We start from the raw sequence: 13,758 nt of genomic DNA on the forward strand, positions 1-13,758 counted from the left end.
GGGCAGGGGTGGGGCCTTCCTCGCAGGGTCCTCAGTACACCCACACCTGCAGAATGGGTACAGGGAGAGGAAAGGAGAGGAGAGGGGAGGGGAGATGGGAGGGGAGGGCAGAGGACAGAGAGAGGGGAGGGGAGAGGGGAGAGGAGAGAAGAGAGAAGAGGGGAGAGAGGAGGGGGGAGGAGAGGCGAGGAGAGGAGAAGAGAGGGGGAGAAGGGAGGAGGGGAGATGGGAGGGGAGGAGAGAAGAGAGAACAGGGGAGGAGAGGGGAGGGAAGGGAAAGAGGAGAGAAGAAGGGAGGGGAGGGGAGACGTGAGGCAAGGTGAGAGGAGGCCACACGGGTGGAGCAGCCCAGTGCAGGAAGACAGCTGGCAGGCATCTGGGGACAGTAAGGTGGTGTGCGTGGAGGCTGCAAGGACAGGGACTCAGGAAGGGCCCAGGGGCCAGTGTGTCCCCTCGTGCACGGGTTCTGGTCACATGGGGCCGGTGGAAGCAGACAGACGGCAGAGAGGCCTTGGGGGCGGGAGGACTAGCCTGCTGAGGTGGCAGCTGTGCTGAGGTGGCAGCTGGAGGGCCCGATGGAGGGGGTCGGTCCTGGGTGGGGAGGGTGGCTCTGTGTCCCAAGAACCCGTCCTCTGTCCCCCTCCCCACCTCCGGGTTGCCTTCCTTTCTCTGCCTGCCTGTTGCCTGCCTCTGGTCCCCCCCACCCAACCCGGGCTGTCTCCCTGTTTCATCCAAGGACATTCCTGGGACACCTCGGAGCCGGGCATCTACCCATGAGCCCCACTGAGTCTCTCCCCCCACAACTTCCCGCACTTCCCTGCGGCTCTTCGTCGTCCTCCTCCTTTTTTTAAAATTAGAAAAAAAGGTTTTATAGACTTATTCATGAGAGACCCAGAGAGAGGCAGCGACCCAGGCAGAGGGAGGCCCGCGGGGGGCCCGATGCGGGACTCGATCCCGGGACCCCGGGGTCCACACCGAGCCCAGGGCAGGCGCTCAGCCACCGAGCCAGCCAGGCGCCCCACCTGTCCTCCGTCTCCTTCTGTGTCCTGGGCCCCGGCTCCTCCCCCGTCACTTGTTTCTAGCTCCGTCCTTTCAGGCCGCCCTGACTCCCACGCGGCCCGCGGGCTGGAGGCGCAGGCCAGGGGCTCGTCCTCCCTGCCCCGCCCCGAGCCCCGACCGCGCCTCTCGCCCGCCCAGTGTTCGAGTTCATGCCGTACATGGGCATCACGCTGGCCACCATATTCACGATGCTGCGACTCGCCAACGAAGCCAAGATGCGCCAGGTGATCTGCAGCGGTACGTGCCGCCGGTCTGGGCGGCCAGGTGCAGGGGCCTCGCCGGGGAGGGGCTTGTTCGTCTGCCCGGACATTGCCCCCCCCCACCTGCCTCTGGGTTTGGCTCTCGGGGGGGCTGAGCTGTGGCGCGTGCGTCCAGGAGGACGTGGCCTGGCGGGAGGGAGTTGTCACGGTGACTCGGATCCACAGGAGAGGGACCCAGGGAAAGCGGCTCTGACGTGGCCTGACCTGGGCAGGTCTTTGGTGCCGTTTACATCTGATCTCCTGGGCCTGGGTTTTGATTTCTTGAGCGTTTTTGGGGGGCTCCGAATCTCTGATACCTGAGAACAATGAGGCAAAATGTGTTCACCGGCCTCCGCAGTACGATCCTCGGGGTGTGACTAGGGCCACAGCCCAGGCTCCACTCTTGACCCCTGCACCTGAACCTCAAGGATGGGGCCCGGACGCCCCTGTATGTGTAGCACCGGGGTCCCTGCATGGATATCCAGCTGATAAGGGTCGGAAGGGCAGAGATTAAGGGCGGAAGAAAGGGTTTTCTAGGCCTCGGCCTGAGGCCACGTGGGTCACCCGCTGGGTCCCCAAGTGTGCAGCGCTCCCCCTGCAGGAGGTGCGTGGGGAGGCCTGTCCGGCCCCTGCCCCTCGGGGCTCACTGCATCCCCCCCCAAACCCGCAGCCACAGAGACCTTCTGTGAGACGGTGCAGTTTTACCTGAGGCATCTGGAGGACAGCGTGTACCCCGTGATGACCGAAGATCAGTTTGCCGTGAAGCTGTTCCCCCTGTATCGCTACTTCGTGACCGTGTGGCTGAGGAACCAGAACCCCGAGGTGAGAAGCCCCTTTCTCGGTGGGGGGAGGGGGGTCCCGTGGTCCCCCCAGGTCACGCCTGTGTGGCTAGGAGGGCTCAGAGACCCCTGGGCCCGGCGTCATTCCTGGGACGCCGGAGAGACAGCGGCGTGACAGAGGAGCTGGACGGCAGGGCACCTGGAGCCTCAGGAGGCCGGCTTGAGAACGGGCCCCCGGGGTGCTGGGTGAGGGCCCCGTTACAGTGCATTCGACCTGAGGGAGCTATTTCCGCATCAACTCTACGCTGCAGGACTGCTCTGCACACCAGGACACTGAGGCCCTCAGAGAGGTTCTACTGAGTGACCGAGCTGGGACTCGCAGGGACGGTCTGGCCTCGTCGCCTGCTATTGGGGGTCTTGGGGGGGGGCCCTCTGTCACGTGTCCTTGACTCTCTGGGTGCGGTGATGGCCCTGGTGGGCCAGCATGGGGCCCCTGCAGGTACGCGACTGCCGGGGTCCCGGGCTCCTGGGGTAGGTGAAGCTGGGGGTCATCAAATCCCTGAAGCCCATGCTGAACCTGCTCCTGCCCAACGATGACCTGCGGGACCAGGTGTATGACTACATCCCGCTGCTGCTGGCGGAGTACCGGGGCAGCCTGGAGGCGCTCTTCATCACGCAGGTCAGAGCTCGCTGGGCCTCAGCCCGGCGGGATGCTTGCTTCCAGGGTGGGGTGGGGGGGGTGCTAGGGACGTGTCACCTGGGTAGAAGCTGGGGCCTGGCACTTGTTGGATTTTTGAGAAAACTGTTGTTCCAGGCAGAAGGGACAGATCCCAAAGTGTCTTGGAGGCCACAGTGAGGTGGTGCATTAGTTTCCTGGGGCGGCTGCCATAAGGCCCTGAAGGACGGCCTGGGGAAGGATCCTTTCTTGCCTCTTCCAGCTTCTGGTGGCCCCAGGCATTGCGCAGCTGGCAGCCCCACCATTCCAGGGTCCCTCTCCCTCTTCACGCGGCCTCTTCTCCGTGTCTGCCTCTGTGTCCTCTCCTTTTCTTACAAGGACACCGATGGTTGGACATAAGCTCCACCCTAAATCCAGGATGGTCTCATATGAGACCCTTAACTATGTCTGGAAAGCCTTGTTTTCAAATAAGGTCACATTCAGGGGTTCCCGGTGTACGTGAATTTTGGGGGGACCCTTTAACCCACGACAGCCCCTAAGCCACATGAGATGGAGTCTTGGCAGCGTTCGGAGTGGAGGTGTGACCCAGGCTGAAGACACTGTAAGGGGATCACTCATCTGTCTGCAGATGAGGCATGGTCCTCAACTCTAAAAGCAAGGAGCAGGAATTAATGTGATAGATCCAGAGGCCCGCTGCTGGGTCACTCTGGCGAAAGAATGGGCTTCACCTCCAGGTGGATCTGAGAGAAAGGGGAAGAGGGCCTTGAATGCCGTGCTCGGTGGCCGAGCACAGCCCTTTGCAAGCTTCACTGTGCTAGGCCCTGGCTGGGGGCTGGCTGAAATGCAGGGTCAGATTCAGCGGGGCTGGAGCAGGGCCTGAGAGGCTGCGCTTCTAACTAGCTCCCAGCGGGAGATGCGGATGTGGCCTGCCGGCTGCTGGGCCACGCTGCTGGCTGAGTAGCAAGAGTCTAGGGTTAAGTGACCTGGATCGGCAGGAGGTCATCTCCCACCATTTGCCTGTCTGTTGTAGGTCTTAAGGCAGATCCTGGAAATGTCCGTCACCACCAACACCCCAGTCCCCGAAATGCAACTGCACACCATTTTCACAGAACTGCACGTCCAGGTGAGGCCGGCAAGCTTGGCTGGGGCACCAGCATCCTCAGGGTGGATCAGTGGGAAGTGGGCTGCGGCAGGTGGCATGCCCGACCTGGGGAGGACAGGGTGTGGTGGTGGTGGAGTCCCGGTCTTGCTCACGGGCTCCCGTACCCCCAGGGTGGGTGTGGCAGGGTGCAAGGTGTTGATGCCCACGTGCTGCTGGCACGGCCCGGCTGGGCTGGCCCTGCACTTGCGTCCCCTCTCTGGTTGTGATCTCACCACCCTCCCTGCACGCCCCCTTCCCAGGTGTGTGCCAAGGTTCCTGCCCAGCAGCAATACAGCAGCCAAAACCTGGTGGAGATCGTACAGTGCTTCATAGCCCTCGGTGAGCACCCCCTGTCCGCTGTGAGTGAGCCTGGGGAGTCCCAGCCCCGGGACTAAAGCAGCCTTCTCCCTGCAGCCCGGTCCTATCCCAAGGAGTTGATGAAATTCTTCTTCAGTCAGATAGAGATGAGCAAGGAGGCCATCCGCGTGGGGACCCTGACCCTGATTAGGGCCGTGGTGAGCGCAGATGGTGAGCAAGGACGGAACTGGACCGGGCGGGAGGCCAGGGAGGCAGGTCTCACCCATGTCTGGACCCTTGTCATTTCCTCTTTCATAGACCCCACGGGCTGGACATGGAGTCACAGCTCCCGGTTGCTTCCTATTTTCTACCCTTGGGCCTAACCAGCACCGTGACCCACACTCCCCACCCTCAGTCGTCTCCTCAAACTCTGAATCCCAGCTTCCCTCTGAGTCTGAATTCCAAACTGGTAACTGAACCCCCCCACCCCCGACCCCAAAGTGAAATCAAAGGCTTTAAATAAGGCCACATCCCACCGTGTAGGTGTAGGGCTAAAGCCCCACTGTCCCTCATTGCAGTTAAACACCCTGATTCTAAATCCCTAGGCCCAAACTCTAAACCTGGCCTTGCAATCAAAAGGGGGGAAACCTGTCCCCAACTGGGACACTAGCTCAGACGGCACCTTTGTGTGAGTTGGAGCAAGGCACCCTTTGCTGGCAGCCTGTGGCCCTGCAGGTACACGATTTATTTAGAGGAGCCCGGGCCACTCCTGTTCAGCCCTTCAACTGGGTGCCCTCGAGCACTGCACAAACTGGGCAACTGTCTATGAAGCACATTCTGCTGCCAGTAAAGCCTTCTCTGAAAAACAAAATAAAATACAAATTTAAGCAACAATGAGACCATCTTGAGTTGTCTGGCGGCCAGAGATGATCACGACTAGGGTTGGCCTGGCTATTTTTCTGTCAAAGGCCTGCTAGTAAAAATATGTTTGGCTTTACAGGCCATACGGCCTCTGCGACGACGACTCAACTGTGCAAAAGCCGTCACACACTGCAGAGGGTGGCTGTGTTCCGATGAGACTTTGTTTACCAAAATGGGCTTTGGGCCGGATTTAGCCCGCGGGTTCTACTTTGCTAAGCCCAGAGCTGGAACAACAAGCAACTAGCTTCTTGCACTTTGTGGACAGGGGGTGTTAACTGATAAAGCATTCTGGGCGCTCAATTGGATAGGGACCAAAACCTGGGCTTAACCATCCCGACTTTTTGACCAGTGACCGTTGTCTGAAGGGAATCCTTCCCCTAAAGGTAACCGGACAAGGATGTTGGTGAGCGTGTCTTGTGTAAAAGCAAAACCCTGCAAACAGCCTAACCAGTTTTCTATAGGGGGGGATTCCTGAAGCGAATGAGAGTTTATCCACCTAGTGGGATATTACTCAACCATAAAGGGTGTAGTCCGTCTGTACCTTTTTGTGGACAAGATGCCCTCTCTGGGTGAAGGGCAGCAGGACACGCAGCACCACCTTGGTCACCTGCGGGAAATCCACATGCTTATTGCTGCGTGAGTTTAGGGGACACACCAGGACTGTTGAGTGGGTACCTTTTATTTTAATTCTGCAAAAAAAAAAAAATAATAATAATAATTCTGCAAGGAGCATATGCTATTTTTAAAATAGGGGACGGGGGTGGGGTGTAAGGCTTCTACTTTGCAGGTGCAAACTTGGAACTGTAACATGCTACCTCAGTGCCTGGTTATCTGCTACCTCCATCCTGTCCTGCGCGCCTCTCCTTCTTCCACCAGCCATGACCCGTAGTAACATGGGGCCTTGAGTGTAGCGTCAGGTTGAGCACCCAACCGTAATTCTATCCATACTTGGCCTCCCCAGAACCTTCTCGTGGCTCTATCTTATGTCTCCTAGTCTTCCTCTTCCCCGAATCGCCCGTCAGCGGTGCTATGACTCATAAGCACTTACAAAGCACTCTTTACTGCTCGCAGAAGCTCTGTGACAGAGGTGCTATTATCATCCACATTTCAAAAGTAGGGAGACTGAGGCCTAGGGGGCGGCGCTGAGGAGTTCACCTGAGATCACGTAGCTAGGATGGGGCAGACACAGGATTTGAACCCAGGCAGCCCGGCCCCAGCGCCCCGGCTCTGCAGCGCTGTGCCTTGTGACCAGTGCGTGCCCACTGTGTGCCTGGCCCTGCGTGTCCACCGGGAGGCACTAACGACGTAGGAGGTGGGGACCCTGCTGGCAAGCAGAGTCCACTGGGTTCCAAAGGGAATCACAAAGCAGAGAGGCCAAGGGAATGAGGTGTAGAAACACCGTCCCCTGGCCGGGCGGGGTGGGACAGGTGTTGAGGGGACAAGGAGGTGGCCAGTGAGGCTCCTGAGGGAAGTGTCCCCGAGCTGTGGTGGGAGTCAGAGGCTCCCAGGAGGCGTGATGTGGATGAGCCACCTGACGCCTGGCTCCCGGTGGAGGGTGGCAGGCAGGCCTGGTGCTCTGGGACTCTCGCTTCCCCCCGGGCCCAGCTCGGAGGCTGGTGGCCCTCCAGGCTGGTTTTCCTCTTTCAGAGCCCAGAATGAATATCAGGACCATCTCCTTGGCCATCCGGGTGGTCAAGAACACCCTCTCTGACACCCGCTTCAAGGTAACAGGGCAGAGACCTGGAAGGGGACGGTGTTCAGGGCACCTGTGGGGGACCCAGAGGGAGGCCCGGCAGGTGGCCTTCGCTCATCTGCTCTGTGGATGGGGGCTGCCCGCCCGAGGCCCTTTGATGGGAAACCTAGCTTCCTGGGTGGCACGGAGTAGGGGTAGAGGAGAGAGGCCCACTGGAGCTGCGGTCCTGCTCCTGAGACACTTACTGTCATCGGGTGAAGGGGCTCAGACACCGCCCTGGGCAGAGGGGAGGCTGAGTGAATCCTGAGGGTTTTATAAAATCTTTACTACATTTGAAAGCAGCAACTGAGGAATTCACCCTCACCCTCCAAATAGAGGATAAAATAAAAAAAAAATAACCACAGCCCAGGTCCACTGTAGCCACAGCCACCTTGGAATGTAGCTTCAGTTCTGGCCGGAGGCCCTGGAGGTCGCTGCATGTCCCCTGGGAAGGCCCAGGGGGGTGAGGGTCTGCACAAACGTGAGAGGGCATGGGGCTGGGGAGGAGCTAGGGCTGGAGATTTAGGCAGAGCCATTCTCAAGATGTGGAGGCCGTCAAGGGGGGAGAGAATAGGCGTGTTCTGGGCTGGCCAAGCCTGGGGAGCCCAGGATAAGAGTCAGGCTGTCCCCACAGGACGGCCCGAGGATGGAGCACCCCATCTGGAAGGGACAGGTGTGCTCCGTGTCTCTGAAGGGCTCAGATAACGGCCCTGGGTGGGCATGCTGCTGCAGAGTTTGATTCCTTGGATGGATGAGTCAAGGGGTGGCGGACAGAGAGGGCAGTAGCCCCCGACCCCTCCCCACCCAGAGCACCCCCGATTCCTCGCTGTCTCATGGGACAAGATTGGGTCTTAGATGCCAAGCCCCCCAACCGGGGAGCCCACCCCAATTCCGGCTTGTCCACTGCCCTGTGCCCTCAGGTGAGGATGGCTATTCTCCGCATCATCGGCCAATTGGCTCTATCCGGCTACCAGGACAGGATCAAAGGCTGGGGCCTGAAGTATGTGTCCGTGCAGCTGACCCTGTCCACCTACAAGCTGGTGAGTGGCCCGGATATGCAGACCATGGTGCTGCAGGTCCTTGGAAGGGGTTTCCAAAGCGTTGAGGAAAGAATCTGCTTGCTGCACCTGTGCTTGAACCCGCACGAATCTACATCCATGACACGAGTGCCCACGTGCACGGCAAGCTGTAGGTAGAGGTGTGTGCAGTCGCCCAGGCAGGAATCTAGAAAACTCTGGAGACCCAGTATCTGGGCATGGAGCCCCATGGGGGTGAGGAGACCACACCTGAGACCACAGCAAGCCCCTGCCGGCCCACGAGCAGGGACCCCTGGGTTCTGGCTTCCAGACAAATCACCGAGAGAGCTTTTATCAGAGGGATCTGGAGGAGAAGATGGTCCATAAAGTCACCATGGACACCGTGAGGATCATAACCTCCTCTGTCAGTGGGATGACCAATGTGAGTGTGTCCCCCACCCCCTGGGCCAGGGCCCTGCAGGTGACAGCTTCACCTGTGTGCGTCCTGCACCAGCTCGGGGCGAATGGCACATGCCCAGAATCCTGTCCTGTTGCTATCTGGGATGCCGGGAAGGCCCTGATCCTCCCACTGCCTGAGCTCTTGCCCTTGAAGATGCAATTCCAGAGGCTGTACCCTCGATGGGAACCTGGTCCCCCAGAGCCTCAGGCAGTTGCTGGCACACAGCGGGCCTCGATACATACCCATTGACTTCTAGCCAGAAATGTGTCCCTTCCACCCAGGTGTGTGTGTGCGCGTGTATGTGTGTGTGTGTGAAGAGATGATTCGAATGGATTAATGGATTAATTCCACAAACATCCAGGGAGCTCCTACTATGTGAAGACATGAAGGCATGTGCTGGGAAGGCTCAGGATACGCCCCAGGACGTCACAGGCTTAAGGGGGAAACGAATGTGCCAACTTTTCATTGCGACACAGGGTGACCTAGCAAAGAGTAGGAAAAATTTATAAGGAGGGGATCCTTGTCCTTTAAGTGAGGCCTTGGGCTAGATGCTCCCCGTCCTGGGGCAGTTTCTCGTAATAACAGAGATACTGAGAATGGTGGGAGCTACCATCCGTGGAGCTGCTGCTTAGGGCAGGTACCAGAATGTGGGGCGGGTGTGGGGCGAGCTGGACGGGTCGGCTACGGCTGCCCTCCGCTAATGCTGCCTCTACCCACCCCACCCCCCGCCCACCCCCGCCCGATCCAGGAGTTTTGGGTGAGGCTCCTGTGCTACATCATGGAGACGGATTACACGGAGGCCTTGACCCCCATCTGCATCAGCCTCACTAACCTGGCCGAACGCCAGCTCCACACCAAGGACGCGGCGGCCGGTGTGGCCAGCAAGAGCAAGCACGGTGGGCAGCCTCCCTGCGCCAGCTGCTGGCATCGGGCAGGGGGGCCGCTCGCTCTCTTGGAATAATTCCCCTCCCCATCTTCCAGGGAGCGTCCAGAAATCCAGACAGCCAGGCCAAAGGCCTGCCCTTATCATACCTGAGGAGGTCCTAAAGTTGTGCAAACTTCCTTTGGCAGGTTCATTCCTCATGTCCCCTCCCCCTGCACCCTGTCCCAGGACCCCGCCCTGTGGAGATTCAGCTGTTCTCCAGGTGTGGCTTGTCTGGGTCTCTGTGAGCCAGCAGGTCCCATCCGGTGGGTGCTCTGTAAACCACCCTACCATGCCTCCCCCTACCCCCGCCCCCAACTCGGCACCCTTGACAGCAGACATTCAAAAAATGACTGGCACGATCTAAGGGGCAGGATGACGCTGCTTGTTCCAAGGGGGCTGTTCTCACCGACCTGGAGCTTTCTTTGCTGGATGGGCGTCACTGGGGATGGGCCTGATTTTAGGAGCCCTTTAGGACCAAGGGATAGCCAATGGTGAGGGGTCTTCTTGACCTCATCTGGACCCTGGGCCAGCTCCCCCACCCCCACGACATCTATGCTTTAGCCCAAAGCATGGTCCTCCCCTCTTCTCAGGATAAGCCACTTAAAATAATGTTCCTTATGGACATATCACTGGTCCCTGTGCCAACCTATTCTCTGTTCTGGGGGCAATGGGATGGTGTTGGGGAAGTACCTTCCAGGGCAAAGCCCTTCTCAGAGTAACGGGGGCATGGGAGCAGGGACGGGCATGTCCTGGTTCAAGCTACACAACTGGAGCAGGTTCCCATTTCCTTCTTCCTCAGTGGACCTTCCTGCACCCCAGAAACTGTTGGCCCGTCTCCTGGTGAGTGGCTCACCCAGGCTCTGCCCTGGCCTGAGCAGGCCATGGCCTGTGGCACCTCTTTCTTGAGTTCCTAATTCCCAAAGCCCTCAGTGGGAGGAGGGAACTAGACACTCGGCTGGACAGAGTGTTCTGGGTCCCTTCCATTCCTCTTGGGTAGATGGGGCAGGGGCAGTGTGTTCAGATGCCCAGGGACCCGGTGAGGACATGTTACCAGATTCTTCTGTTCAGCCTTTGAGCAGCTCTACAGCATCCCCATGACACTTCCAAAGACCTGGAGGTCTTGCATCTATTCTTTCTTTCTTTCTTTCTTTCTTTCTTTCTTTCTTTCTTTCTTTCTTTCTTTCTTTCTTTCTTTCTTCCTTTCTTTTTTTAGAGAGAGTGGGGAGGGGGAGGGACAGAGGGAGAGGGAGAGAATCCCAAGCAGGCTCCATGCCCAGCACAGAGTTGGATCCGGGGCTCAATCTCACAACCCTGAGACCCCCCCTCACAACTTGAGCCCAAATCAAGAGCCAGATGTCTGACTGACTAAGCCACCCAGGTGCCCCCCTTCTCCTCCTTGTGTTGACTCTGGGCATTAATCCACATTCCACGGAAGCCTCAGGTGGGGAGAAAGCCCACTATCTTACCCTTCCTCTCCTTTCTGGGAACAAAATGCCTGGCACTGCCCAGCCTGGGACAGGGCCCCACTGGAGTGTTGGTGCTCCCCAGGTGCTGATGTCATCCCCCTACAAGGGGGAGGGCCGTGGGATAGCCATGCTCAACCTCCTGAGGACCCTGAGCCAGAGCATTGCGCCCTCCATGGCTGACATGTGGGAGGTGGAGATCCCACTGCTGGTCAAGTACTTGGAAGGTGAGGCATCCGGGTCACCGACCCCAAGTCAACTCTCTACTTTGTGCACATACTGAGAGTCCTAATCCTGTGGCTTGAACAACAGGAACCAAAGCTCAAGGTGGACCAGTATGGCTTATTTAGGTCCTTGGGGGCGTGGGGAGGGACATGCAGTGTGTGCTGAGCCCAACTATGGAGGGCTTTAAATGCCTGACTAAGGAGGCTGATCCAGAGGGGAGCAGCAGAAGAAAGTAGCATATGTGGACCTTCTTTCTGCAGAACATACCGAGTTTACTTGGAATCAGAAGACCTGGGAGGACAAGCTAATTCAAGTAAAGATATGATCCAGCTTGCTGAGGTTGGGTAGGGAGAAAGGGGAGGGGTGCATGGGAGGATGCTTGGTGGGGTTGGCATGTGGAGAGTTTAGGAGTCCCTAAAGGACACTTCTCCTTCTGTCAGAGAAGACTTGGGGAGTACCAGGCATGTCCACAGCTATATCTGTCAGCAGGGGAGAACAGAGAGCCTTCTATCCTGGGGAACCAAGTGTTCAGGAAAGCAGCACAGCAGGGACTCTCCTGCCTCCAGCCCAAAAGCCACAGCTGCTCCCCGGTCCACAGAATGTTAGCTCTGGGTCAGGGTTCAGTGGGTCGAGCAATTTAGGAATTGGGGAAGGGGGTTGGAGAGGGTGAGTCACAGCTCAAGGTCACACAACACTCCTGGAGCCTGGGAGAGAACAGGACTGGGGGCCTTTGGCATTGCCCACCGACGTCTTTTGCCTCCTCAGTTTCTGAGAAACTCCCTTAAGAAGACCCGAGGTTCCAACTGGAGCTTGCGTCTGAGCAAAGAGCTGAACAACCAGATCGAAAGCTTCGATAGCCCCTCCCTGGAGAAGGTTTGTGTTCACAGTGTCAGGGCAACTCAGACAGGGAGAGGACTCCAGGGATGGTGGAATGGAGGCTCAGACTGTGTGAGACCAGCTGCACCTGTGGCTGTCTACAGGGTCCTGGGAGGAGAAGTGGGTGATTTAGGCCAGTGGGTTTTTGTGTCTTGTTTTGTTCTTCTCTAAGAACCTGCCTTGTTGAAGCTGGGGTGGAGGGTGGGGTGGTCCTTTCTTCAGTCTTCCTGATTCTCTCACTTCACTCTCCACCTGAACTGGTCTCCTAGCAGAGTGCAACAGACAAGGATCCAGATGTCTGAACAGGTTTTGGCAAATAGTGAAAATGATGAGGATGACATTGAATTACAGAAGGGGGCTGAGGGGTTGTTGAGTTCTAGCTCACCAGTGAAGACGATGAAGCCAGGAGGGGGCAAAGAAAGAGTAGGCAAGCTAAGATTTGGAGCAGCACCTTCAACTGTCCCCACCCCCACTGGCAGGTTGTTGGATGTCATTGTGTACACCTGACCCATCTAGCTACTGGCTCATGACCATGTGTGTCTTTATGACCTAAAGACCTTTAAGACCTAAAAAGGTCTTTATGAAACTTGGAACATTGTTGAGAGAAGTCAGAGGTCTCAATTAACAGAAAGGATCCCATATTCACAAATTGGAATATGATATGGTCAAGATGGCACAACTCCCCAAATCTCTCTACAGATTCATTTTGACCCCTGTCATAAACCATAGCCGGCCTTTCCCTCTTTGTCTTTTTTTTTTAAAGATATTTGTTATTTATTTATTTATTTATTTATTTATTTATTTATTTATTTATTTTTTAATGAGAGACACACACAGAGAGAGGCAGAGACACAGGTAGAAAGAGAAGCAGGCTCCATGCAGGGAGCCCAATGTGGGACTTGATCCCAGGACTCTGGGATCATGCCCTGGGCCAAAGGCAGGCGCTAAACGGCTGAGCCACCCAGGGATCCCCCTCTTTGTCTTTTTTTAGAGGTTGACAATCTGATCCTAAAATTCATGTGGGAATACAAGAATATAAAGTCTTGCAATATCAAGACTTCTTACACACAACTACAGTAAACAAGACAATGTAGTACTGGCATAAGGATGGGTAGACAGATTGATGCAATAGAATCGAGAGTGCAGAAATAAACCTCACATTTACTGTCAGCTGCTTTTGGGCAAAGTCTTCTTGGATATGACACCAAAAGCACAAGTGAGGAAAGAGAAAATAGATAAATTAGACATCATCAAAACTAAAAATTCTTATGCTGAAAATCATGCCATCAAGAAAGTGAAAAGACAACTCCTAGGATGCGAGAAAATATTTGTAAATTAAGTCCTTGATAAGGGACTTGTATCTAGAGTATACAAAGAATTCTTATCACTCAATAACAAAAAGTCAAGTCAGTTTAGAAATGGGCAAACGATATGAACAGACATTTCTTCAAAGAAAGTACACACATGGTGAGTAAGCATATGAAAAAAATGTTAAAGATTATCACCATTAGGGAAAATGCAAATCAAAGCCCCCAAGGACATATTACCTCATACCCACTAGGATGGCTGTGATAAAAAAAGCAGATAATAACAAATATTGGCCAGAATGTGGAGAAATTCAAACACTCATCTATTGCTGGTGTGAATGGAAAACCAGTTTCTTGAAGTATTAAATACAGAGTTACCATATGATCTGGGAATTCCACTCTGAGTTGTATATGCCTAGGGGAAACAGAAACATAAACCCACACAAAAATGTGTACATAAATGTTCACAGTAGGAGTGTTCACATAGCCAAAAAGTAGAAGTAGCCCAAATGCCCACCAATGGATGAAAAGACAAACAAAAAGCACAAAATATGGTCTATTCATACAATGGAATATTATTCAACCATTAAAGGGAATGAAGTACAGAAAGGATGACCCTTGAGGACATCATGCTAAATGATA

At 55.9% G+C, this 13,758-nt stretch overlaps 1 protein-coding gene across 9 annotated transcripts in view; it reads left to right on the forward strand.

Annotated features, from left to right (window-relative positions):
• The window catches only part of MROH2A (maestro heat like repeat family member 2A), a 47,461-nt gene that overhangs the window by 7,771 nt on the left and 25,932 nt on the right, over positions 1-13,758 (forward strand). For 6 of the 9 annotated variants that reach the window (XM_049101186.1, XM_049101187.1, XM_049101188.1 and 3 more), the window contains 15 exons: positions 1,198-1,296; positions 1,969-2,120; positions 2,613-2,756; positions 3,784-3,876; positions 4,155-4,233; positions 4,309-4,422; positions 6,760-6,836; positions 7,765-7,884; positions 8,192-8,302; positions 9,069-9,216; positions 9,302-9,508; positions 10,045-10,085; positions 10,794-10,935; positions 11,194-11,246; positions 11,699-11,806. In XM_049101186.1, the coding sequence (XP_048957143.1) occupies positions 1,198-1,296; positions 1,969-2,120; positions 2,613-2,756; positions 3,784-3,876; positions 4,155-4,233; positions 4,309-4,422; positions 6,760-6,836; positions 7,765-7,884; positions 8,192-8,302; positions 9,069-9,216; positions 9,302-9,508; positions 10,045-10,085; positions 10,794-10,935; positions 11,194-11,246; positions 11,699-11,806 (1,688 nt within the window). The remainder of the gene's footprint in view (positions 1-1,197; positions 1,297-1,968; positions 2,121-2,612; positions 2,757-3,783; positions 3,877-4,154; positions 4,234-4,308; positions 4,423-6,759; positions 6,837-7,764; positions 7,885-8,191; positions 8,303-9,068; positions 9,217-9,301; positions 9,509-10,044; positions 10,086-10,793; positions 10,936-11,193; positions 11,247-11,698; positions 11,807-13,758) is intronic. The other 3 variants (XM_049101190.1, XM_025463514.3, XM_049101189.1) reach the window with 2 other exon arrangements.

The sequence above is a fragment of the Canis lupus genome, chromosome 25, assembly GCF_003254725.2.
Source record: "Canis lupus dingo isolate Sandy chromosome 25, ASM325472v2, whole genome shotgun sequence".
Classification (NCBI taxonomy): domain Eukaryota; kingdom Metazoa; phylum Chordata; class Mammalia; order Carnivora; family Canidae; genus Canis; species Canis lupus.